The sequence below is a fragment of the Elephas maximus genome, chromosome 11, assembly GCF_024166365.1.
Source record: "Elephas maximus indicus isolate mEleMax1 chromosome 11, mEleMax1 primary haplotype, whole genome shotgun sequence".
Lineage (NCBI taxonomy): Eukaryota > Metazoa > Chordata > Mammalia > Proboscidea > Elephantidae > Elephas > Elephas maximus.
The window spans coordinates 92,913,937-92,940,004 of record NC_064829.1 but is presented as its reverse complement, the minus strand read 5'-3'; the positions used below and the strand labels follow the sequence as shown (position 1 = coordinate 92,940,004).

At 53.4% G+C, this 26,068-nt stretch overlaps 2 protein-coding genes across 6 annotated transcripts in view; one reads left to right on the top strand and one right to left on the bottom strand.

Moving 5' to 3' along the window:
• The window catches only part of TFPT (TCF3 fusion partner), a 37,312-nt gene extending 30,398 nt beyond the window's left edge, over positions 1–6,914 (bottom strand). The window contains exon 1 of one of the 2 annotated variants that reach the window (XM_049900342.1): positions 6,832–6,914. The gene's annotated coding sequence lies outside the window, so the exon portion shown is untranslated. Of the gene's footprint in view, positions 1–4,858; positions 5,201–6,831 lie in introns of those variants that run through there. The other variant, XM_049900343.1, reaches the window with a different exon arrangement.
• On the top strand, positions 5,770–26,029 carry CNOT3 (CCR4-NOT transcription complex subunit 3). 4 transcript variants are annotated; one of them, XM_049900334.1, is made up of 18 exons: positions 5,770–6,173; positions 11,930–12,004; positions 12,114–12,181; positions 12,445–12,519; positions 12,668–12,757; positions 12,938–13,066; positions 13,164–13,259; positions 14,400–14,622; positions 14,713–14,846; positions 15,373–15,429; positions 16,687–17,074; positions 17,161–17,284; positions 18,186–18,384; positions 22,718–22,817; positions 22,912–23,110; positions 23,500–23,632; positions 24,297–24,422; positions 25,721–26,029. In XM_049900334.1, the coding sequence occupies exons 2-18, from the start codon at positions 11,980–11,982 to the stop codon at positions 25,817–25,819; spliced, it is 2,265 nt and encodes a 754-aa protein (XP_049756291.1). In that variant the 5' UTR covers positions 5,770–6,173; positions 11,930–11,979; the 3' UTR covers positions 25,820–26,029. The 4 variants fall into 4 exon arrangements, with proteins under 4 accessions (XP_049756291.1, XP_049756290.1, XP_049756293.1 ...); XM_049900333.1 differs by having other exon boundaries at positions 11,927–12,004; XM_049900336.1 differs by having other exon boundaries at positions 5,771–6,173; positions 11,927–12,004; positions 14,403–14,622; positions 25,721–26,028.
• The last annotated feature ends 39 nt before the right edge of the window (positions 26,030–26,068 follow it).

The following is a 26,068-nucleotide window of genomic DNA, read 5'->3' as shown; positions in this document are numbered from 1 at the left end:
GAGCTCAGCCAGGGCTGCCTTCACTGCGGCTGAAGGTGAGGGCTGAGGGGGGATGCAGCCTGCAGGCCACAGGGAAGGCACTCCAGGCAAGGGAACCACACAGCAGAGTCCCAGAGTGTGGCTGTTGATGATGGTTTTCCTGCAAAGGTTGAGGAGGAATGGCTCCAGGGAACACTATCCACACTGTGGTTGGAGTTGTGCTCACAGCAGTCTTGAGGTGGCTCTAGCCCCTGACTTGCAAGGTCAGCTCGTCTGTGAGCTAACCTGAAGGTGGGTGCACAGATGAGCCAGTGCTAGTGAGGAAGCTGATACCTCAGGTCTCGGGCCATCTTTCTCTCCCCCTCTAGGTCACACCTCTTAGGGTCTCTCTCTGGCTTGGGGAGTTTTGTCTTTGAAATCCTGCTCTGCTGTTCCTCTCTCTGGGCCTCGCCGTCACCACTCAGGGCTCCATGTGGCTACGGAATCTCAGACCCTCAGCCCAAGACTGTGTCCTGGTCTCAGTGCCTCTTTCCTCCTTTCTTCCTCTCAAAGGGTTCCCACACCTGGAGGGTCCTCCTTTTTCATTTTTATTGTTGAGAATATACACAGCAAAACACACTAACAGTTTCTACATGTACAATTCAGTGATATTGATTACATTCTTTGCATTGTGCAACCATTCTCAGTGCAGTGCAGTGAATTACTTAATATGGCCCTTTTAGCCACGCATGATCTTGTTAACGCCACAGTGATTGGGCGGGACTATGCAAATAAGGTGCTTGTGGCACACCGAGGGGATTGGACAAGTTTGCTAACAGTGCAAATAAGGTGCATGGCACCCTCAAAGGGGTGGGACCATGCAAATAAGATGTATATAACCCTAATGAAGGGGTTGGTCAGCTTTGCCTTCCCACTAGGCTTAAAATGAACCATTCCAGAGGCAGGAAGAGGGGAGTAGAGCTGGGAGTAGAGTGCATCCTTTGGACCCGGGGTTGCTGCGCTGAGAACCTCCTAGACCCAGGAGATAGCTGTAACCTGAGAAGGTGCAGCGTGGCGAGACACAGCAGCAGGAAAGCAGTGGCAGCAGAACCAGGAGACTGGCACCAGACAGTATGGTGGGCTTCCTGGCCCACCAAGCAAGGCAGCTACCATGGGTGAGCTGACATGCAGAGCAAGAGAGCTGAGCAGCTTCAGGCAGGAGGCTTGCTGGCAGAGTGGGGGCCTTCAGGCACATGTCGGCGGAGCTAAAAGAGCTTTGTAACACTTTCCCCAAGCAGGGCAGAGGCCAGGTCAAGAGGCCCACAGAGAGGCCTGCCTGTGGGCACAGCTATCCTGATGGAAGAACTGTATCCCGAGTCATTCCTTATCCTGAATTGTAACCTGTCTCTTCCCTAATAAATCCCATAATCGTGAGTATGGTCTGTGAGTTCTGTGTAGCCATTGCAACAAATTATCAAACCCAGCAGAGAAACAGAGTGCCATGGGAGGGATGGCTGGTGTCAGAATTGGTGAAAAGGTTGGAGGGTGAAGGTATGTTTGACCACCTCACGGCAATCGGTCTTGGGCTGATGTTTATCTTGATTCTCCTTCACCTTATGAAGTTAGATGAGGAGGTCTGACACAGCTGCCACACCATTTTTACACTCACCCACGTTTTCGGAGTTGTTCCTTCCCCATTAATACACACTGCCCCCTAAGCTTCCTATCTGATCTTTTGAGTGGCTGTTGTCAATTTGATCATACATAGATAGATCTTAAAAGAGTACAGTGTTAAGGCAGACATTCTTTACTAGTTAAGCTAAACTATAGTTTTAAGAAGACTTCAGGGGGGGTTTTTGGTTTAAGGCTTAAAGATTATCTCACAGCAATACATTCAGGGGTTCATCCAGCCTCCATGGTTCCAGAAAGTCCGGAGTCCATGAGAATTTGAAATTCTGTCCTGCATTTTCCCCTTTTGATCAGGATTCTTGTATAGAATCTTTGATCAAAATGTTTAGCAACGGTGGTAGGACACCATCCAGCTCTCTGCTCTCATGCCTGGGAGGTTCCATTTAACGACAAACCCTAGGTTGATGGTGCCATCATTTCCAGGGAAGGGCCCTTTGTCCACAATTTTGTTTAGAATCCCCCACCTCTGGCCAGACTACTGGCATCTGCAAATATGTGGGGAGTGGGATGAATCTTGGGAAAGACTCCAATTCCCTTGGCCCTACAGTCCTAAGTACTCTATAGAACCAAAACTAAGCTTTGCTGTCACACCAGTTCTGACTCATGGTGACACCATGTGTGTCAGAGTAGAACTGTTCTCTATAGGGTTTTCGATGGCTGATTTTTCAGAAGTAGATTGCCAGGCCTTTCTTCTGAGGTGCCTCTGGGTAGATTCAAACCTCTGACCTTTTGGTTAGCAGCTGAACACATTAACCATTTGCACTACCCAGGGACTCCCTCTCGTGTCCCTCAGAGTCACCTGGAGGGCTTGTTAAAACATGGAGGGCTGGATTCTAGAGTTTCTGATTCAGCAGGCCTAGGATGGAGTTAAGAAACCCTGGTGGCACTTGGCTTCTCCCTGAAAGGCTGACAGTTCCCACCTAGGAGATAAGACCCGGAAATCTGCTCCCATAAAGATGACAACCTAGGAAACACTATGGGACAGTTCTAAGCTGTCGGTATGAGTCGAAAATTACCTGGATGGCACCTAACAACAAGAAGGATGCAGATCAAAGCTACGTCTCTAACAAGTTCCCAGGTGATGTTTATGCTGTTTATCCTAGGACCCCACTTTGGGAACCACTGCTTTAGAAAAGTCTACCGGTGCCTCTCAGATTAGCTGCACACTAGCCTGGAAATCAACTCAGGAGTTTTAAAAACTACTCATGCCTGGCTCCTACTTGAGTATCTGGAGTTGCTAAAGCTCCCCCGATGATTCTAATGTGCAGCTAAGTAGAGAACCACTACTCTACAACCCTGCTATTCAGTGTATCCCTGAACCATCAGCATCACCTGGGAACTTGTAAGGCTGGTGGACTCCCAGACCCACTGATTCTGAATCTGCTTTTCAACAAATCCCTAGGGATTCCCATGCTTCCTATGCATGTTCTAGTCTGAGAGGCACTGCTCCATCAGGGGACCACATTTTGAATAGCACGGTTCTAGAGCAATGACAACGTGCCCTGGTGGTGCAAAGGTGGCTGCTAACTGAAAGATTGGTGGTTCGAACCCACCAGCTGCTCTGTGGGAGAAAAGACCTGTTGATCTGCTCTGGTAAAGGTTACAGCCTATAAAGCCTATGGGGGCTGTTCTACTCTGTTACATGGGGTCGCTATGAGTCAGAATCAACTGGACAGCACCCAACAACAACAGAGAAACGACTCTCAAGCTCTAACAAACACAAGAATCACCCAGGATGTTCGTAAAAATGAAGGTTCACATAGGTCTGTGTGTGCCTAGGAGTCCCTCGGTGCTGCAGTGGTTAATGCGCGCAGCTGCTAACCAAAAAGCTGGCAGTTCGAGCCCACCCAGAGAAACATTGGAAGAAAATCGCCCATTGAAAACCCTGTGGAGCACAGTTGTATTCTGACATACATGGGGTCGCCATGAGTCAGAGCTGACTTCTGCAGCAGCTGGTTTACCGGTGTGTGCCTAAGAATCTGCATTTTTAGAGCATCCCTCCCTCCCTGCCACTGATGATTCTGATGTAGGCTGTGCAGACTTCGCTTTGAGAAATCCACTTTAGATTATGGCTCAATAAATGTTAGCTGCTGCGTTGGATTTATCTTTCCTCCACCTAGAGAGGTGGTGGGCAGATCTGGCTTTGTAGCTTGACTGTGCCGCTCTGCACTGTGTGACCCAGAAAGCACCAGTCCTCAACTACAAGTTATTCCTTGTGTTTGTTCACTCATCCAGCAAATAGTTACTGAGTGCTTCCTACGTGCTAGGTGCTGGAGATGCAAGCCCAGAAGGGGAAACTCAAATAATTATGTAAATAACGGTTGTTGTTGTTAGGTGCCATGGATAGACTCATAGCAACCCCAAGTGACAGAGCTGAACTGCCCCCACAGAATTTCCTAGGCTGTAATCCTTACTGGTGGCACAGTGGTTAAGAAAGCAGCTGCTAACCAGGAGGTTGCCAGCTTGAATCAACCAGCTGCTCCTTGGAAACCGCATGGGGCAGTTCTACTTTGTCCCACGGGGTCTCTATGAGTCAGAATTGACTCGATAGCAAAGGGTTTGGGTTTTTTTCAATCTTTACGGGAGCAAATCACCAGGTATTTCTCCTGCTGAGCTGCTGGGTGGGTTCGAAAGCTGAGTGCTTAAACCATTTCACCATCAGGGCTCCAGTTATTGTTAAAAAAAAAAAAAAAAGTTAGGTACCATCAAGTCGGTTCCGACGTACAGCGACCTCATGTACAACAGAAGGAAATGCTGCCTGGTCCTGTGCCATCCTCACAATCATTGCTATGTTTGAGCCCATTGTTGCAGCCACTGTGTCAATCTATCTCATTGAGCATCTTCTTTTTCTCTGACCTTCTACCTTACTATGCATGATGTCCTTCTCCAGGGATTGGTCCCACCTGATAACATGTCCAAAGTAAGTGAGATGAAGTCTCTCCTCTCCATTCTTGCTTCTAAACAGCATTCTGGCTATACTTTCCCCAAAACAGATTTGTTCGTTTTTCTGCAGTCCATGATATATTCAATATTCTTTGCCAACACCGTAATTCAATGCACAAGGCAAAAATAAATCGTAATGAACAGGATTCACCTCAGCACTCAGCAGCGGAGGTCAGGAAAGTTTCCCCCTCAAGAAAATACAACGGAACTGAGATCTGAGGGCATTAAGGAGGCAACCGAGGAAGGGAAAAGCGAAATCTATCTGTACCTTTTGCAGCGCTTTAAAGCATTCCCACCGCAATCCTCACAACGTTGGAGAAATTGGGTGCACCGGAGATTTACTGTCCGACGGTGACGTCACCAGAGGCAGGACCGAAACTCCACACACTTCCCAAGCATCCTTGCTATGCTTGGTGCCAGTACCTTGGGGACGCTATGTCCTGCTTCCTTCCTTATTTTAGGAAATACCGAGTCTCAGAGGTGTCACACACAGGCATTTGGAGAAAGACTGTGAAGCTGGGAGACAGGGTTCGGCCTGCCTGGCCAGGACACAAGGGATGCGAAAGGATGCAACCCTGCCCCAAATTCGCCCCAAATTTGCCCCAAATCTGCTTACTACACTTTCTTTCACACGCTTTATGAGCAGGTACCGCCCACTCGCCACTATTGGCTAAGCTGGGATGAATGATGACACTCTGGACCAATTAAAGGCAAAAGATGGACTTTCTTACTAAGCCCCTCCCCCTGGGTCCAGCAGTTGTTTTGATTGGCAGATGGCTTCAGCCCAGCCCCGCTGTGAAGGCACCTGTCTGTCTACCATTAGGTGCGCGGCCTTTAACGCCCACTCGCCATGCCTTCCTCTGCTTTCTCCGCCCACCTCCGGGACCAACCAATGGTTTGAGGTCCGAAAATGCTCTAGTAACCAATTAAAAACAGCTCTAAACTTGACGGACGACTTCCCGCCCCTGATCAGCCTAGCTCCTCCCTCAGACCAATGGGCTTAGGAGAGGGGGGCGGGCGCATCCAATCAGCACGACACGGACCTCTTGAGTGACTTGCGGGTCCTCGCGCTGGCGTGTTGTGCCCTGAGGCGGGAGAAGGAGGTGGGGCGGGGGAGAAACCCTGAGCCAATCCGAGCAGCCCGTGCGTGAGGCCAATCGAACGCCGCGCCTTGGGACAATTATCCAATCGAAGAGAGGGGGCTGGCCGCATCCCTGCCGAGAACCAATAGGGCCCGCCACAGCGGCGAGAGCGACATGTTGCAGGATCAATGATAGGCCTATATTCTGTGCTCGAGGGCGGGTCGGCGCCAGAGACGAGAAGAGAGGAGGGGAGGCCTCCTCCGTCGCCGCCATCTTGGACCGGGCCCGGTCAGCTTCCGCGGAGCTATCGGCAGACGCCGCGGCCTCCCTTGAGCCCCGACCCCGTCGTCAGACAACCCCGGGCCCAATTACCCCACCCCACTTCCGCTTCGCGCCGCTATCGCGATAGCGCCCGGGCCCGGGGCGCGAGAAAAAGGCGGCGGGCGCTCGCCTCCCCCGCCTGTCGCGATACGCTCCTCAGCGGCGGCGCCAGCTCCTGTGGTGAGAGCGTCAGGCTCGACTGGGCCGGACCCCTTCTTCCCCTCCTCTCCCGCGGCGCCATCGTCCGCCGTCCCCGCGGCCTCCCGCCCTGGCGACAGAGAGCCCCGCCTGTCGCGACATGGTCCTCCGCCCCCGCCGCTGCCGCATTAGGCGTCCGTCGCTGCGTTAGCGCCGTCCGTCCCCTCAGTGCGCGGGACCCTGCCCTTCCCTTCTCCTCCGCCTTCACGCCTCTCGGCGCCGCTCCGGGCCCTTCCCGCGACCCTGGGCTCCGGCCCCGCCCCGCGTGGCATCCGTGTCGGGCCCCTCGGTCGGGGTGCGAGGGGTGCGCCCTCCCGTGTACGAGGCCCGCCCCTCTCCCTGTTGGTATTGGCTCCTTCTGGAAGGATGTCTGCGCCCCTCGGCTCAGGTGCCCGCCCCCTCGGGGGTCAGGGTCTGCCCCCCCCCCCGGCATCAGTGCCTTCTTTTGGGGGTCACCGCCTGGCTGGGGCACGGGTGCCAGCCTTCCAGCCCGAGGACCCCTCTTGTGGGAGGGTGTTCCTCCTACCATTGATGCAGTCTCTGGAGTATAAACTCCCCACCCCTTAGGTCTAAGTAGGTGTGAGCTTCCACTTAGTATCTGATGGGATAGCCTTTTTGGCGATCTAGGGGATAACCCCACCTGGATCGAAGAGCCTGGCTCCCTGTAGTTGACTTAACGTCCCATCCGCGCTCAAAGTTTCCACCTCTTAGTCCGTAGCTCTTCCGTTGCTCGCTGAGAAAGTCCCCTAGCGCCGAGGTTTCTACATCTCTGAGCCCAGGGCTTCCTTTTGGGAGGAGCTCAGGTGCCCACCCCCTTGGGGTCGGGTTCTGCCCATCTTAGCCTCAGTGTCTTTTGTTGGCGGGTCACCTCTTGGCCTGGGCGCCTACCTTAATCCTGGTGTGCAGGTGCTAGCTCTCCAGCCCAAGTACCCCTCTTGGGGGGGCTCACTTTTCTGCACCCCCCCACCACCATTGATGCCATCTCTTTAGAGTATGACCCCCCCTCCCATCTAAAGTTCTAGTTCCCCTTGGTATCTGATGGGGGTCCTCTTTGGAGATTTGGAGGATGGATAACCCTGGATTGAAGTGCCCAGCTCCCTATAGTTGGACTTAACCTCCCTCCCATGCTCAAAAGTTTCCATCGCTCAACCTGTAGGTTTTCCCTGTTCCTGGGAAAAGTCCCCTAGAACTGAGGCTTTTTACATATCAGAGTCTGGGGCTTCCATTTGGGAGGAGCATGACTTTTTTTGGGATTCAAAACTCTCCTCTATTACCTGAGGTCACAGGTCTCACCCCTTTGATCTTGGTGTCCTCTGCCCCTGACTTTTCGGATGTGATTCCATCTGGGTCCCAGTGACTTGCCTCTCTCATTTGCCTCTTTCACGGTAGGCTTTCTTGTGATGTCATCGCCACTGCAGTATTGATAGGGGGGTGCTTTTTAGCTCCCTTCAGATACCTGGTCCTGTCTTGGTGAAACATCCCAAGCTCCCACTTTATGTTGTTTGTGATTTCCTGTTGTGGGCAGTGGAAGTACCCCATTTCCTAAATGCACATGCCTAGTTCAGGAGCGGAAACTCTGGTGGTGTAGTGGTTAAGTACTACGGCTGCTAACCAAGAGGTTGGCAGTTTGAATCCACCAGGCGCTCCTTGGAAACTCTGTGGGGCAGTTCTACTCTGTCCTGTAGGGTTGCTGTGAGTCAGAATCAACGCAACGGCAGTGGGTTTGGTTTTGCTTTTAGTTCAGAAGCTGTCACCTCCCCCAGGAGTACTGCTTCTGCCCTTGTGGTACTGGTTTTTTTGGCACCTCATCTGATACGACTGTCACCTCTCCTAGGTCTGAGGCTTCTACTCCCCTCCACATCAGTCCCTTCTTTGGGAGTGTGATCTCTCCAGGGCCTAGGATCCCACACCTCCATGGTATTGGTGTCAGTCCCTCACTGTGGGTGTGTAAACTTCTCGGCAACACTGAGAAACCCTCTTGGCTCACATCCCCACCCCACATGAGGCTTCCCAAACATGGGTTCCTGTATTGTAGGGTATGGCCTTTCTGTCCGGAATTGTGCTTTTTCTTCAGAGTAAGAAACCTTTTCTGGTGTTGCCTTCTCCAGGGGTAAGGTTCCTGCCTTACTTGATGTTGGTAGCATCTCTCTCCTGGATTCAAGGTGTCCATACCTCGGTGTGTTCCCCCACTGTGGAGCTAAGGATCCTGCTCTGGCATGTGTGCCTAGGGCTGATGCTCTTTCTTCTCCTCCTTGTGCTGTCTCTGTGGAACTAAGGCTCTGCTCTCTCTTAAGGTGACGGTTCCTTGCAGTGGGAGTGTCAGGTACCTGAGACTTGGAAACAGATCTCACCGTCATCCCCTTCTCTGGAACCAAGGACTGCTCAGGTGCAACCAGTCCCCCACCCTCAGTATGAGGCCTTTTCAGTGGGGAGAATGGACCTCCACCCTAGGACCTAATGCCCCACCACCCTAGGACCTAATGCCCCACCTTCCCTTATCGGCTGCCTTCCATGTGGCAGCATCACCTGCCTCCAGGGCTAAGGCTTGCCCTCTGACTTCACTTCCCAGCCAGAGCTGTGCCTACTCCGGTTCGTAGCTCCTTGCTGTGGAGGTGTAGCTCCCTGGATCTAAGGTGCCTCACCCCATGGAACCAGGCCTTTCTGTATGGACACCTGACAGTGCTCAAGATTAAAAGCCACCTGTGTTTCTTCTCAGGACTAAGCCTTCTGCCCACCCACCCTACTCCTTGGCAGGCTTCTTTATGTAGACAGTGTCATCTCCCCTGAGATGAAGTTTTAGGAGCCCTTCTATCTTATTTTTGGTTTCTTGTTGTAAGGGTTGTTGGCTCCTGTGGGTATGATGTGCTGCTCACCCCACCCCACCTGGTCATTTTGGGCTCCTCACGTGTGGGATGTGCCTCTCTCATAGACAAAGGCCTCCTCTTGGTTAAGTCTCCTCCTGGGCTGAGCGTCTGATCCTGCCATGTCTGTTTACGGCCCCTCACTGTGAGAGTACTAGTTCTGCAGTGCCTGAGGTGCCCACCCCCTCAGAACGGGCCCAGTTACAGTGACCTTCTCCCAGGGATCACGGTCAGTCCCCGGAGTGAGGAGGGCTTTTCTTTGGTGGAAGGTCTCCTTCAAGACTCAAGCTCCATCTTCCTTTCTCCCTGGCCCTTTGCTGTGCGGGTCTAAGGTACAAGTACCCTATCAGTGTGGGATTTTTCTGTGGGGGGATGGTGCCTCCACTGTGGCCAAGGCTCCTGGCCACTGAAGGACGCAGCCTCTCTGGGGGAGATGATGCCCCAGGCCTATAGTATAGCTCTCACCCCTTCTCTGTGGAGGAGCTGCCTAACCCCGCATCAGTGACACTTTTTGGCGTGATCTTCTCTGGGCCTGAGCTGTTGCCCACTTTGTTATCGGACTTTTCTGTTCCAAATATCACCTTTCTGGGCTAGGGCTCTTGTTCCCCGCGCCTCACTTCTGACTCCTTTAGGACTTCTTGCCCCAGTAGGATGGTCCCCTCTCTGTGAGGAGATTAGCTTCCCCCCTGGGCTAGTTTCCTGACCCCTTCCTTCACTGTAGAGGCTGAGGTGTAGAGCCCTTTGCCTGGGGGTGTAAACTCTAAGGCATATTCTTGCTCTGACCTAGAGCCCCAGCCCAGATCCCATGCTGGGCTCCTGAGGTGGAGGGAAGAGCAAGCTCTCCTTTAATGTTTTTGTTTCCTGCATGCAGGAGGCGACCTTTCTCTGTAGGTAATATGGGAGCACCCCTCAGTGCTGACGTCCAGGCCTCACCTTAGTTGGCATCTCCTCTGCGGAACTGCCTCCTGGACCCTTGTGTCTGACTACATTGCTTTCTTGGAGCTGGCATTTTCCTCATCTCAGGATTGGGTCCCATGTAGGGCTTGTTACCTGACCCCGCATGAGGGTACTGCCTTTTTTTTTTTTTTGTCAGACCTTTTACTGAGGAGATTGAAGCTACTTTGAGTACTAAGGTAAGGAGCCCTGGTGGTGCAGTAGTGCTGGGCTGCTAACCACAAGGTCTGCGGTTTGAATCCAGAAGACAACTCTGTGAGAGAAAAGATGTGGCAGTCTGTTCCCATAAAGATCACAGTCTTCAAAACCCTGTGGGGCAATTTTATTCTGTCCTGTAGGGTGGCTATAAGTTGGAATCGACTCAACGGCAGTAGATTTGATTTTTTATTTGGTGTGAGTCTGAGGTACCACCCCGACCTGCCACCTCCTGGAATGGATCCCTACAGCGAGTCGGGTACAGCCTCCCTGGGGTTAGGACACCTTTTCCATCCTTTGTGGGCCATTTGTTTTAAAGCTCGGTCTGTCATGCTGCCTTATACAGCAGCTCCTAGTCATGTGTAACAACTTAAATTTTAATTAATTAAAATAAAAATTAAGTTCATCAGTTACACTAGCTACATTCCAAGCGTTGAGTAGCCACGTGTGGCCAGTGGCAACCATATTGGACAGCACAGATACAGGATATTTCCATTATGGGAGAAAGTTCTATTGGACAGGATTGTTCAGAGATGGTACCTTCTCCCTGGGTGGGGACTCCTTTTGGTCTGACTTCCCTCTGGGTGAGTTTGGGCTCTGCCATTGGTGTAGGGATGCTTCAGCCTCAATAGCTCAGGGCTACTCTGTGCCCGTAGAGTAGGGGCTCCTTGGATCCACAGGAGCTCCTTTGTGGGGGGAACCTTTGCTGCCACCTGTGGAGTCCTAGTAGCATGACCCTCCCACAGCTCCCTGCAACTCCCGCTGGTGTGGGTGTTGGGGCCGGAGGTGCAGCTGCCAGCTCCCAGCAACTCAACTCCCCTTGGTTGCCAGGCCCCTCTGAGTTGCATGTTGCTTCCTTTAGGGTGGGGAGTCCCTCACTCAGTATTGGGCATTTGCCATGTTGGTTTCTGTTTCCTTGAGTCTAAGTTTCCGATTCATTTGATATGGAATTCCTTTGTGAGTGCAGATTACTCCCTTTTAGCCAGCCACCCCCTTCCCTCTTTGTCAGAGGTAGATCTTCTCCTGGCCCTCTCTGGGGCTGGCCCAGGTTCCCAGCTTGTCTTGGTGTCAGCCTCTTTGAGTTAGGAGTGTTACCTTCTGGTTTAAGGATTCTGCCCTGACACAGCCTTCGTGGAGGTCTAAGATCCTGTCTGTGTGGTGGTCTCAGCTCCTCAGAGTTGTAGGCATCTCCTGTCACCCTACCTGCTGGCCCTCTCCACAGGTCATCTGTACACACTCTCAGGCCCACCTCCATGAGGTGTCCCTGCTCTTGTCTCATGAATGGACTGAGGGGATCACTTCTCCTGGTGCTGAGATCCTAGTCACCCCTGTGCCCAGCCCCTCTGCACAGGAAGTGTGAGCTCCAGGTCTCATGCCTTTCTCCCCAGCAGTCAGCTGTGTGCTGCGTAACTGTTGCCTGCTCTGAAATAGCCTTTTGAGTGTGACTACTGGGGAGAAGGTATTCCATGCTTTAGGAATTTTCCACTTCCTGGGTCAGAGGCACACAAAAGGGTATAACTTTTTGTTTCAATAAGCCTCTCGAGTTCCCCTGCAGGCCAGAGCTTGGGCTGGGTCATCGTGGGCCTGGTCTCTGGTTGGGTAGGAGATGTGTCCTCCGTTACCATCCCACCTGCACAGTTACTCCCTGGCCGTTCCCAACCACACCCCTGTCTCTGCGATTAGCCTCGCCGGGAAATAACTGTATTTGTTCCCAATCTCCCCCAGCAGCGTCCGTCTCCAAGGGAGTATGAAGAGAGTGCGTCTGTAGGGCAGGGAAGATGGCGGACAAGCGCAAACTCCAAGGTACTGGACTGCACATTGCCTGTGTACCATGTGCTCTCTTCTCTGACCTTCTCATTAGACGCCTGCTGCCTTGGCAGAAACCTAAGAGCCTTCCTTTTCCCCTGGCCAGGTGAGATTGATCGCTGCCTCAAGAAGGTGTCCGAGGGCGTGGAGCAGTTTGAGGATATTTGGCAGAAGGTACAGAGGCTGGGGCTATAAGAATCTGGGTCTCCAGGGAGGAGAGAGTGGGAGGAGGTTCAGAATCTCTGGGTGTCAGCCGGGGAGAGGGGCTACATGACCAGGTGCCAAGGACCAAAGAAGAGCCCTCTGGGGTGGATCAGGAGGGCTGGGTCCCAGGGCCTCAGGCTCATGGAGGAGGGTGGCAAGCCCCCGCCCTCCACTGGCACAGACACTAGGACTGCCACTGCCATGCTGACTCCTGCGTTCTCTCTACCCCTCAGCTCCACAATGCAGCCAACGCGAATCAGAAAGAAAAGTATGAGGCTGATCTAAAGAAGGAGATTAAGAAGCTACAAGTGAGGGGGCTGGGGAGGCCGGACATCTGTGTCCTGAGGGTAGAGGGTACAGTGGGAGTGGACGACTGGGTCCCTGGAGAGGTGGGAGCAGGGGCCTCAATTTCCAGGACTTGAAGCCATCTGACTTTCCTGCTGTTCCTGTCCGCAGCGGCTGAGGGACCAGATCAAGACATGGGTAGCATCCAACGAGATCAAGGATAAGAGGCAGCTTATAGACAACCGCAAGCTTATTGAGACGGTAGGCACCCAGAGCGTAGGTCCCTAGGGGGGAAGGTGGCCTGATTCCTGGGTCCCCCAGAGGTCCTGGGAAGAGGAGGAAGGTCTCCATGCCTAAGGGAGGGGAAGTGCTCGGAGCTTGAAAGGAGGGGCCATAGGCTCACGTAGTCACTGTCTCTCCCACCAACTGCACTCTCCACAGCAAATGGAACGGTTCAAGGTGGTGGAACGAGAGACCAAAACCAAAGCTTACAGCAAGGAGGGCCTGGGTCTGGCCCAAAAGGTGGACCCTGCCCAGAAGGAGAAGGAAGAGGTTGGCCAGTGGCTCACGGTGAGCTGGGGTTGAAAAGAGGAGGTGAGCACTGGGGGTCCTGCCCTCCCTGGCCCACAAGGGGCTCTGGGCTGACTTTCTCTCCCCTGCCCCCTAGAACACCATCGACACCCTGAATATGCAGGTGGACCAGTTTGAGAGTGAGGTGGAGTCCCTGTCGGTGCAGACACGCAAGAAGAAGGGCGACAAGGATGTGAGTAGGGGGAGCCCCAGTGCCCGAGGTGGAAGATAGCGATGGGCTGGCATGCTGCGGAAGTGGGGGCTAGATCCTCAGGGCACATGGGGCCAGAGGTGAGGAGCTGGGATAGTGGAGGCAGAATTGGCAGAACTTTGCAGCTGCCTGGAAATGGGCCAGGTGGACATGAGACAGCCTCAGGGGTCTAGCCTGGGTGTCTGTGTGAGAGCAGTAGGGCCTTTGAGGAGAGAAGTGGTTTAGGAGGAAGGCAGTGAGATCAACTTGAGCTGCAGAGCAAGTATGAGATCCAAAGAGTCCCACAGGGTGGGGAGATTTTGTACTAAAGGCCATGATTCTGAGGCCCAGATTCTAAAACTCCAGATTTGTAGGGTTTGAGTTCAAAGGGATCCAAGCTGTCTCTGCTTGTTGGCACAGGGAACAGAGCTTGTCCTCGCAGAAGCTGGGGAGTGGCTGGGGAGCTGGGAGCTGTGCCATCAGAGTTGGATGTCTAAGACTGAGGGGTTTGGGACCCTGTGCTCTCTCCTTGAAGAGAGAGAGGTTTGGAATTGGGACTAAAATGTCAAATCCTAAAGGAAGTTGTGGGGTGGGGTCTTGGGGGTGGGTAAGGTCCCTAGAGAGCCTAGGGGCTGGGCTTTGGAATCTGGGGTTACCTGTGGATGGCATGGAGGGTGGTCCTGGTTATGATGAAGATTATTGTGATGATAAACAGCAAGCTTTGCACAAATGGGGATGGTTGTTATTACTGTTTGAGTGTGGTGGGTATTTCTTTATCCCAGAAGGTGGTCAAACCCGGTGGGGGGGCACCCAGCAGGCAGCTGGGTATGACAGGGCCTGTGTTATAGGCAGGTGCTAGGATCTTTGCATCTTTCAGAGGGTCACAGGGACCTGAGTAGACTTTGGGCTTCCTGAATTCAAGAGGCCTGGGGTGGGAGCTGTCGGATCCCCTAGGTGTCCAGGCCTGAGATGGGGTTCCCACAGAAGTCGGGGCAGGCAGCCTCCATGCTGCCCCGAGCCGGGAGGGGTTGGTGTGGGGCCTCTGGGTCTCATGGGGGTCTGGGACTGAGGACAGGTTCTGTGGGGGCAGGAGGGCCGGGAAAGGCGCCGGGCTGCCCCTGAGCCTGGCCCTGGGCTCGCCAGCAGAAGCAGGACCGGATTGAGGGCTTGAAGCGGCACATCGAGAAGCACCGCTATCACGTGCGCATGCTGGAGACCATCCTGCGCATGCTAGACAATGATTCCATCCTCGTCGACGCCATCCGCAAGATCAAGGACGATGTCGAGTACTACGTCGACTCCTCCCAGTACCCTGACTTCGAGGAGAACGAGTTCCTCTACGACGACCTGGACCTCGAGGACATTCGTGAGGCCCCAGGGCTGGCCTGTGGGCATGGGGGGAGGGTCAGGGGAGGGCACCAGAGCTGGCTGAGCCCACCCCCCTGCTGCCCCACAGCACAGGCGCTGGTCGCCACCTCCCCACCCAGCCACAGCCACATGGAGGATGAGGTCTTCAACCAGTCGAGCAGCACACCTACTTCCACCACCTCCAGCTCGCCTATCCCGCCCAGCCCAGCCAACTGCACCACGGTGAGGCTGGGTGTCTGCATCCAGGGTCCCCTTGAGCCCAGGGAGCAGGGGTCTGGGTTCCTGAGGGGGTGCTGGAAGTCAAGAAATGGAAGCAGGGTCTCTCAGGAGTGGCTTGGGGAGGGTCATTGAAGACGCAGGGGTCCAGGTGTCTGTCTAGACCTTGAAAGGGCTGAGGCCTCTACTTCTGGGAGTTGGGTCCTTCGTGTATGCTGTGAGAGGGGCCCCTGCTTGGTGCCTGAGGGAGACTGGGCACTGGGCGCCTTGGGGTGGAACCCAGGGGCTGTTCCCATAAGGAGAGCAGTTTCTGGGTCCTTAGAGCTAGGCAGTGGGTGGCTGGCTCTCAGGAGACCAGGACACCAGAAGCAGGATCTAGTGGGTTCTCAGAGGAGGTCCAGTCCTAGTCTGTGGTGGGGCTTTCCCCAGGGCTGGGGTCAACGCCTGGTCTAGATCCTGGGTGGCTCAGAAATTGACGTTTGTATATAGGGCCCAGAGTTCACAAGGACTTCTGACTCTGTCTCCCTCTCAGGAAAACTCCGAGGACGACAAGAAGAGGGGCCGATCAACAGATAGTGAGGTCAGCCAGGTGGGTCAGAACCTGGATGTGACAAGTGTCTCCGTCCTCATTCACATGCTCCCCGAGGTGGATGAGGGCCGAGTACCAGGCAGTGCACTAGGTCTTGGAGGTGCAGAGGTGGGCTAAGGGTCAATGTCTGCCCTGGAGGGAGATCCTGGCAGATCTGTGCAGTGGGTGTCACCAGGTACCACCTTGGCTGGGGTGGCAGTCAGGAGATGGTGCTCAGAAGCGGTCTGTGTGCTGGGCTTTAGAGGAGAAAGCAGGAAACAGTGGACACTCTGGGGAGAGGCATGGCAGGTAGGAAAGCCAGCGTCCTGGGGAAAAACGTAGCGGTATCGAGACTACAGGTAGGGTCTGTGGGGGACCAGCGCCTCATTGTGATGGACCTTGAATCGTCAGACTGAGGAGTGTGGACCCTGTAGACTAGCTCTGAAAGGGTCAGACAAGGCTGAAAAACATTACGTTAGGAACATCTGTCAGGTTTTTGTTCTAGGGGGCTTCTCGGGGCTTTTGCTGTGCTGATGGGCATTGTCAGCTTCCATGAGGGGCAGACAGTACACAGCATATCTCAGCACTGCCCCTGTGAATTCTGCTGATGCCCCAGGATAGGAGTGCGCTGTGGACGGTGCTGCCACAGGAGGAAGGCACGGGAAGCAGGCGTTCAAGGGGTCCGGATCCCCTCTGTGGCTAGCGTGCAGATGGTCCTAATGGGGTGGGCCTTGCTGAGACTAGGGGCAGGGAATTGTCCTTGGTCAGGAGCAGTGAGGGGAGAGGCAGGGTAGGCAGGGGGTCCGGGAGAGAGGCAGAGGCTGAGGGCCAGATATTTTGCCTCCTACCCTTAAACATGTAGACCGTCATAGCTAATCTCGTATTGAAGACGTTAGAGTCCTTGCTGGACCTTTGGTTTGTACCACCTAATTGCGTATTGATAGAGATTTAGGTGTTTCCACCTCATCCGCTGTCATTGGGCAGACAGGTTTTTCCCACTGTTCTCTCTTACTGAGGACACAAATGGTGTACCCCATCCTGGTGGGACATGTGGGGAAGTATCCAGGGAGGCCTTGGGGATCCAGGTATGGCCAGAAATAGATTGGAGTCCCGTCAGTATGGTGGCAGTGAGTGGAGCCACGTGGACAAGAGCGGCAGTGGGGCAGCAAGGAGGCGAGTGTGTGGAAGATGAAACCTCAGCCGGGTCAGAGGCCAGGTGTGTGAGAGACCTGCCTGCCGAGAGTAGGGTGTCCTGACCCTCTTCTCTATCCCACCCAGTCTCCAGCCAAAAATGGCTCCAAGCCTGTACACAGCAACCAGCACCCTCAGTCCCCAGCTGTGCCACCAAGCTACTCCTCCGGCCCCCCGCCTGCCACTTCTGCCCTGAGCACCACCCCTGGCAACAATGGGGCCCCCGCCCCAGCAGCACCCTCAAGTGCCATGGGATCCAAGGCCAGTCCAGCTCCCAGCCACAACTCGGGCACTCCTGCTCCCTATGCCCAGGCTGTGGCCCCACCAGCCCCCAGTGGGCCCAGCACAGCCCAGCCCCGGCCCCCCAGTGTCCAGCCTGGCGGGGGAGGTGGTGGTGGAGGAGGAGGAGGCGGGAGCAGCAGCAGCAATAACAGCAGTGGAGCTGGAGGTGCTGGCAAGCAGAACGGCGCCACCAGTGAGTGGGGAGATGGGGGTGTGGGGCAGGAGGGGAGACTGGGATAGTAGCCCACAGCCCCTTCTCTTCCCCTCCTCCTGCCCTAGGCTACAGTTCCGTGGTGGCAGATAGCCCAGCAGAGGTGGCTCTGAGCAGCAGTGGGGGCAGCAGCACCAACAACCAGGCTTTGGGTCCCCCGCCCGGCCCCCACAACCCACCTCCCAGCACCTCGTGAGTGATTTGGCCACCCCGCCTCCTTCCCCTGCCCTTGTCTCATGGGTACCGCCCATCCCTCACTGATCTGCCACCTTGGCTAGACCTGTGTACCATTTTTTCCCACCTGGGACACTTGCTGCATACATCTCCAGCTTTGCCCTCTGGAATGTTCTGAAGTGTTTCCTCTTATAATTGGGATTTCCCTTCTCTCCCCACACACCCACTGTGGGTGCCTCCTGGAATGTGCTCCGACTGCCCCTTGTCCACAGGAGCTCCTGTTTCTCTCCCTTCTCCCCCACCACCCATGCCCAACCGCACTGTGGCTCCCGTCAGTCTTCCAGAATGCAACAGCCCAAAGGCCTCCTTCCACTTCCCCACCACCCCTCCAAGCTTTTCCCCATGTCTCCAGAATAGTGCCCTGAGAGCTCTGGTCTCCTTGAGGGATGAAGGAAGGTCCCCTCTTGGTTGGCCTCTTCCCAGGCTTAGTTAGGCTGTCCTGGGGGAAGCACCTGACTTCCATCCACTCTGCTCAGAGTGCTTGGGTTTGTGGTTGGTACATTCACTTCCCACACCTTTGTTCCCCCTCCCTGGACCCTTCCCCAGGGCCTGCCTATTCCCTGCTGAAGTCCCAAGAGCTCTTCTCCCCTTTACCTGCTAGTTGCCCTTGTGGTCTTCTGTGGGAGTGTCCTGAGCAGCCTTGCTCCCTGCCTTGCAGCACTGATAAGCGGTGACTCCCAAGGCTGGGGTCTGCTCTGCCCCTGGGATCTTACAGCAAGCTGCCTCTCCTCATGCCTACCTCCATCTGTCCCTCCAGATCCCACCTTGGACTCCCCTCTCTCTGACTCCTCCCTCTCTCTGCCCATACCTCCCTACTCTTGGCTTCCTCTGAGCACCCTCTTCTCTGTCTTCTACTCAGAAAGGAACCCAGTGTGGCAGCTCCACCAGGGGCTGGTGGTGTGGCCCCAGGCTCAGGGAACAACGCCGGGGGACCCAGCCTCTTGGTGCCACTACCTGTGAATCCCTCCAGCTCCCCGACGCCCAGCTTCAGTGAGGCCAAGGCAGCGGGGGCCCTACTCAATGGGCCCCCGCAGTTCAGCACAGCCCCGGAGATCAAGGTGAGCTTTCCATATGCTCTCCGCTGGGCCCCAAGCCTGCCCCTCTCTTTACTGTCTTGGACACGTCCACCTTGGTGTCCAGGCCCTGCTGTCCAAGTGCTAGTGTTTCCTGTCCCGTTTTCTCTAAGCCTGTGCAGGGTCTCTGTTTCTCTGGCTTCTGTCCCTTTCCTGTACTTGTTCTTCCTCTGGATCTTTCTGTGCTTAGCCACAGCCAGATCTCTGGCGCTCTCACTTTCTCGGGGCCTGTCATTGCTTTCCTGCATTTCCTCCCCTTTCTTATGAGTATTTTCACTTGCTCTTTCTGGGTTTCTGTCTTCATCTCTCTCCTACTCTCAACCCCCAACCTCTGTCCCCATTTCTCCTCATAAAACACTGGACCATCATCTAGCCTGCTGCCCTCCTTTTCCCTTTTAAGAAACCACTTCAGCTGAGCAGAGACTTGTGGAAGTTTGCTCTGGGCCAAGACAGCCTAGTTCCTTCTTTAAGGAAGCTTAACATTGGGTGGGTGAAATAGACTGTGACAGCACGGGATGCTGTGTCTGCTCAGGACCCACCTAGGAGCAATCTCCCCCCCGCCCCCACCCCCACCCCAGAAATCAGGGAAGGGGCCTGGGATTTGCATGGCCAGGTGGTTGGCTGGGCTGGAGTTCAGCAGAGAGAGGGAGACAGGTGTCCACCCTGCAGGAGGGAGCGTGGGCTGGCTGTGAGGTGATGGTGCGCACTGAGGTCCTGTGCGCGGGGAGGCAGAGTGAGCACCCACTCTGCAACCAGATGTCCCGGCCCCAGCACACTCTGGGCACACACTGACCTTTCTGCACCTAAGCAGCAGCATCTGGAAATAGAGCATCTTCATTTTATCTATACCTAGGCTTCTACCACACACATCTTGTCAGTTTGTCATACTGTGCTGGCTTGTGTGTTGCTGTGATGCTGGAAGCTATGCCACTAGTATTTCAAATACCATTAGGGTCACCCATGGTGGACAGGTTTCAGCTGAGTTTCCAGACTAAGACAGACTGGGAAGAAGGACATGGCAGTCTACTTCTGAAAAAATTTGCCAGTGAAAACCTTGTGAATAGCAGTGGAACATCGTTTGATACAGTGCTGAAAGTTGAGCCCCTCAGGTTGGAAGGCACTCAAAATACAACTGGGAAAGAGCTGACTCCTCAAAGCAGAGTCAACCTTGATACGGATGGAGTCAAGCTTTTGGGACCATCACTTGGTGATGTGGCATGACTTAATGAGAAAAAACAGCTACAAATATCCAGTAATAATCAGAACATGGAATGTACAAATTATGAATCCGGGAAAATTCAAAGTTGTCAAAAATGAAATGGAACACATAAACATTGATATCCTTGGCATTCGTGAGCTGTAATGTACGGGTATTGGCCATTTTGAATCAGACAGTCACATGGTGTGCAGTGCCGGGAACGACACGCTGAAGACGAATGGTGTTGCATTCATTGTGAAAAAGAACATTTCAAGATCTATCTTGAAGTACAGTGGTGTCAGTGATAGGATAATATCCATACACCTACAAGGAAGACCAGTTAATATGACTGTTACTCAGATTTATGTGCCAACCACTAATGGCAAAGATGAGGAAATTGAAGATTTTTACCAACTTCTGCAGTCTGAAAAATGCAATCGAGATGCATTGATAATTATTGGTAATTGGAACATGAAAGTTGGAAACAAAAAAGAAGGATTGGTATTTCAAAAATACAGCCTTAGAATTGATGCGGGAAATTGAGTGATAGAATTTTGCAGGACCAATGACTTCTTTATTGCAAATACTGTTTTTCACCAACATAAATGGTGACTATACATGTGGACCTCATCAGATGGAATACACAGGAATCAAATTGACTATATCTGTGGAAAGAAAAGATAGAAAACCTCAATATCGTCAGTGAGAACAAGGCCAGGGGCCGACTGTGGGGCAGACCACCAGTTGCTTCTATGCAAGTTCAAGTCGAAGCTGAAGAAAATTAGAACAAGTCCATGAGAGCCAAAGTATGACCTTGAGTATGTTCCACCTGAATTTAGATACCATCTCAAGAACAGATTTGACTCATTAAATGCTAATGACTGAAGAAGATCAGAGAAGTAGGAGGAGGACATCATACTTGAAGAAAGCAAGGGGTCATTAAAAAGACAGGAAAGAAAGAAAAGACCAAAATGCATGTCAGGAGAGACTTCGAAACTTGCTTTTAAACACAGTGTAGCTAAAGCGAAAGGAAGAAATGATGAAGCAAAAGAGCTGAACAGATTTCAAAGTGCGGCCCGAGAAGACAAAGTAAAATAATGACATATGCAAGGACCTGGACTTAGAAAACCCAAAGGGAAGAACATACTTGGCATTTCTCAAGCTGAAATTCAAGCCTCTAGTTGCGATATCGAAGGATTCTATGGGGAAAACACGATGACACAGGAAGCGTCAAAAGAAGATGGAAGGAAATCACTGTACCAAAAAGAATTGCTTGACATTCAACCATTTCAGGAGGTAGCGTATGATCAAGAACCAAGGGTACTGAAGGACGACGTCCAAACTGCACTGAAGGCATTGGTGAAAAATAAGGCTCCGGGAATTGACAGAATACCAAGTGAGATACATCAGCAAACGGATGCAGCACTGGAAGTGTTCACTCGTGTATGTCAGGAAATTTGAAGACAGCTACCTGGCCAACCAACTGGAAGAGATCCATATTTGTGCCCATTCTAAAGAAAGGTGATCCAACAGAATGCAAAAATTATCAAACAATATCATTAATATCACACACACAAGTAAAATTTTGCTGAAGATCATTCAAACATGGTTGCAGTAGTACATCAACAGAGCCAGAAGTTCAAGCCAGATTCAGAAGAGGGAGTGGAACCAGGGATATCATTGCTGATCTCAGATAGATCCTGGCTGAAAGCAGAGAATACCAGAAGGATGTTTTACCTGTGTTTCATTGACTATGCAAAGGTGTTTGACTGTGTGGGTCATAACAAATTATGGATAACATTGTGAAGAAGGGGAATTCCAGAACACTTAATTGTGTTCATGTGATACCTGTACACAGACCAAGAGGCAGTCATTCCAACTGAATAAGGGGATACTGAGTGGTTTAAAATCAGGAAAAGTGTGCTTCATCAGAGTTGTATCTTTTCACCATATTTATTCAATCAGTATGCCAAGCAACTCCGAGAAGCTGGACTACATGAAGAAGAACATAGCATTAGGATTGGAGAAGACTTATTAACAATCTGCAATATGCAGGTGACACAACCTTGCTTGCTGAAAGTGAAGAGGACTTGAAACACTTACGGATAAAGATCAAAGACTACAGTCTTTAGTATGGATTATACCTTAACATAAAGAAAACAAAAACCCTCACAACTGGACCACTAAGCAACATCATGATAAACAGAGAAAACACTGAAGTTGTCAAGGATTTCATTTTACTTGGATCCACAGTCAACGCCCATGGAAGCAGCAGTCAGGAAATCAAAAGATGCATTGCATTGGGCAAATCTGCTGCAAAGGACCTCTTTAAAGTGTTAAAAAGCAAAGATGTCACTTTAAGGATTAAGGTATGCCTGACCCAAGCCATGGTGTTTTCAATCACCTCATATGCATGCGAAAGCTGGACAGTGAATAAAGAAGACCAAAGAAATATTGATGCCTTTGAATTATGGTGTTGGTGGAAAATATTGAATATCCCATGGATTGCCAGAAGAACGAACAAAGCTGTCTTGGAAGAAGTACAACAGAATGCTCCTTAGAAGCAAGGATGGCAAGTCTATGTCTTACATACTTTGGCCATGTTATCAGGAGGGATCAGTCCCATCATCCTTGGTAAGGTACAGGGTCAGCAAAAAAGAGGAAGACCCTCAACGGGATGGATTGCCACGGTGGCTGCAACAATGGGCTCAAGCATAACAACGATTGTGGCATGGCACGGCACTGGGCAGTGTTTCGTTCTGTAATACGTAAGGTCACTATGATTCCGAACCAACTTGATGGCACCTAACAACAACTGTTATCAAAGTCGCTGCATGGTCTCCCTGAGGGTCCACACTTCCCAGGCATTTTTCCATCGAGGGACACTTAGCTGTTTCTGTTTTTTTTCCCCATCACGGTGCCACACGGAATGTTCTCGCATTTGTAGAGCCTGAGAAGGGGGATCCAGGCTGTGGGCATTTTACATTTGACATCTGATGGCCTTTTCTGATGGGCCTTCGGGTACCCTCCCACTACCACAGGCAGGGTGCTGGGCTCTGTGCTTACTCCCCCAGCCCAGTTCTCTACTCAGGGCCTCAGCCTAGGCACTTCTCCCCGCAGGCCCCTGAGCCTCTGAGCTCCTTGAAGTCCATGGCGGAGCGGGCGGCTATTAGCTCCGGCATTGAGGACCCTGTGCCAACGCTGCACCTGACAGAGCGAGGTGAGGGTCTGGGGGTGTGAGAGGCATGCCATAGAGGAGGGGTGGGCCCCAGGCTGGCCTCATCACCAAGGGACCTGGCCCTGCCTCCCCACAGACATCATCCTGAGCAGTACGTCGGCCCCACCAGCCTCGGCCCAGCCACCCCTGCAGCTGTCAGAGGTGAACATCCCACTGTCCCTGGGCGTGTGTCCCTTGGGGCCTGTGCCCCTCACCAAGGAGCAGCTCTACCAGCAGGCCATGGAAGAGGCCGCCTGGCACCACATGCCCCACCCTTCTGACTCCGAGCGCATCCGGTGAGAGGCCAGACGGGCTGGGGGCCAGGACTCGAGGCAGAGGGAGGATGGATGCATGGCAGGGGATCAGGTGCCAGGTGCTGAGAGACTGTAGGTAAAGGTTGCTGGTTCCGTTGGCAAAAAGATCAGGTGCTAAGCCTGTGGTAATAGACTGGGGCCTGGGGGTTGGGCACATGGTGTAGGTTCTCCAGAGGAGGTGGAATGATCAGGTGCCCCAGAAGCCCCCGTCTTGATCTATGGCAGGTGGGAACACGGTACCCTAGGTCTGGGGTGTCCTGCTGGAATCCTGCACCTGAGCGTCGGGGTATCAAGAGAGTGGGTGGACGTTGACCCGCCCTGAAGTCAGGAGCCACAGGCAGCTGGCACTGACACACACTGTTGCCCCACAGGCAGTACCTGCCCCGGAACCCATGTCCGACGCCCCCCTACCACCACCAGATGCCGCCCCCACATTCAGACACTGTGGAGTTCTACCAGCGCCTGTCGACCGAGACGCTCTTCTTCATCTTCTACTATCTGGAGGTACAGCAGGGCCCCGGGGCAGCCTCGTGCCCCCCGGCTTCGCCACCACCGCCGCCGTCCCCCCTCGGGCTGGAGGGGTGAGGTGGGTTCCCCACTGCGGCTACCGGGACCGCACCCCCTTCCTGTCCCCCAGTCCTGGGCCCCCCTCCCCAAACCACCTTTGTCCCTGTCCCCATTTCCAGGTCAGACTGGACTCCCAGTCAGGTTGGGCTGTGCAGTATAGGAGTCAGGGAGCCCCACTTAGACTTGTCTACAGCCCTTTCCCCACTGGGGTAGGTCCTTGTAGTCCAGGCTGTGCTCACTGGCACATTCTCAGGCCTGCATTAGGGAACCAGCCAACCTCCTCATGACCCTAGTGAGTGATGAGTAACCTCCACCCTCATGCTGTGGAGGATTTTTCTTTGCCTCCTGTCTCAGCTCTCATCACATTAGTTTCTCTTCCTTCTCAAAGCTTCTCTGAAAGCCATCTCCACTCCTGTCTCACTTTCCTTCTCCTGGTCAGCATCGGTATGTTCTTTTCCCCCATCCCCAGCTCCAATTGGGTGGTCCAGCCGAGCTCTGGTCTGAGGCAGAGGCCCAGGTCCAGCTCTGATGCCCAACCTACCCCCCTGGTCTGTCACTTGGTTGACAGCCCCCTGACGCCCCCTCCACTCTTCTTCCCCAGGGCACTAAGGCGCAGTACCTGGCAGCCAAGGCCCTAAAGAAGCAGTCCTGGCGATTCCACACCAAGTATATGATGTGGTTCCAGCGGCACGAGGAGCCCAAGACCATTACCGACGAGTTTGAACAGGTGACAGGCCCTCCCTGTCCCCCCCATCCCACTGGTGTCATCGGGCCAGGTCCACACTTCACACGTGACTCCAGGCCCCATCTCCTTCCTTCATCCTCCGCAGCAACTCAGGTCCTCCAGCTCACTAAGCTCTTCCCCTCTCAGACCACCCGCTTTGCCTGGAATGCTGTGACCATCCAACTCCTAGCCGTCCTTTAGGTCTTAACCTAATGCCCTTCCTCAGAGTAAGCCTTCCGGAAGCCACCAGCCTAATTAATGCCTCCACTGCACCCCCTCCTCTGTGGCACAGCCTGGGGGGTCTGGGGTTCTCTGACCCTGTGGTGTCCTTTACCCCACATCACCCATGTCCACAGATACTCAGTGGGGAAGCTGTTTTCTTACATGACCATCTCATGTTTTAATGATTGACTGGAACCTCCCACTTCTCTCAAAATATGCTGGAGCCAGACACCTGGGTTTGAGTCCAGCTTTAGCTGGTGACCTTGAGCAAGTCACTGGAACCTCTGTCCTGATTTCCTCCTCTGTAAAAATGGGGGTAAGAGGACCTTCCTTATGCAACTGTGACGAGGATTAAATGAATTAATAACATGTGAAGTACTTAGTGGTGCCTGCTACAAAGTTAAGTGTTACCGACGTATTCTGTTAATGTTCAGATTCCTTCTGGTTGGTGTGTTCCACATTTTGCTTGTATCAGATATTTACAGAATGCCAAGCCCCCTTGGAAGACAGTGTGTAGAATGAGGTGTGGTCCTTGTCCTAGAGAACTCATCCCCCTGGCCCCCGTTCGTTCAGGGGGCCATTTTTTGAGGCATTTTGGACGTTGATCCATTCGGAGCCCAGCCCTTCTCCGTTGCAGTCCCTCCAGTGTTAACTACGGCTGCCCCAAATAACTCTCCAGTCAATGTACTTCAGGACACCCAGCCATTCAGAAATGCCCACCCCACTGTCACCAGTAAGATATCCCCGAAGGGTGCTTGCGTTTAGACTCTGGGCCTCTTCCAGTCTCTAGGACGGGGGTAATGATAGTCTACTGCCCCAAAACTTCTGACAAGATGACGGAACACATGTCACACACTTGGCATGCAGTGGGTGCTCAAAGCTACAGCCTTGTGAAGGAAGAGCAGCAGTGCTTCTCAGCAAGCCTGGGGTGGAGCGCCAACTCTGCTGTGGGGCCTTGCTCAGTTTCCCTCTCTAAAGTGGGCACAGTTGCAAGGGTGGAACAAGCCAGGTGTGTGTGCCTGGCAGACCCCAGCCACCCCCTCCTCGTCCCCTCACTGACCGCCTTCTCCCCCGGCCAGGGCACCTACATCTACTTCGACTACGAGAAGTGGGGCCAGCGGAAGAAGGAAGGCTTCACCTTCGAGTACCGCTACCTGGAGGACCGGGACCTCCAGTGACACTTGGCCCCCCTCCCTCCATCCAACCCCTCTCCCCCGCATGCTGATCGCCCTGCCCTGGAAGATTGGGGGGAGCCCCCCCTGGCCACAGGGCAGCCCCCTCCCCCAGGAAGCAGGGAGGGGGCCAGGAGGTTTTTTCTTCCTCTCAGCCCCACCCTGGGGGCCCAGGGGCGAGGGCTGCCCCCTCCTTCCCTCCCCAGTGAGGGACATTTTTTGGTAAACCTATTTTCATTTTGGAAAATATTTATG

What these genes read in the sequence shown, in the direction of transcription:
- CNOT3 (XM_049900334.1), top strand. Translation starts at nt 11,980, where the DNA reads ATGGCGGACAAGCGCAAACTCCAAG. An exon ending in AGGAGATTAAGAAGCTACAA is followed by an intron (nt 12,520 to 12,667) that starts GTGAGGGGGCTG and finishes TCCTGTCCGCAG; the next exon opens with CGGCTGAGGGACCAGATCAA. An exon ending in GCCCAGCCAACTGCACCACG is followed by an intron (nt 14,847 to 15,372) that starts GTGAGGCTGGGT and finishes TCTCCCTCTCAG; the next exon opens with GAAAACTCCGAGGACGACAA.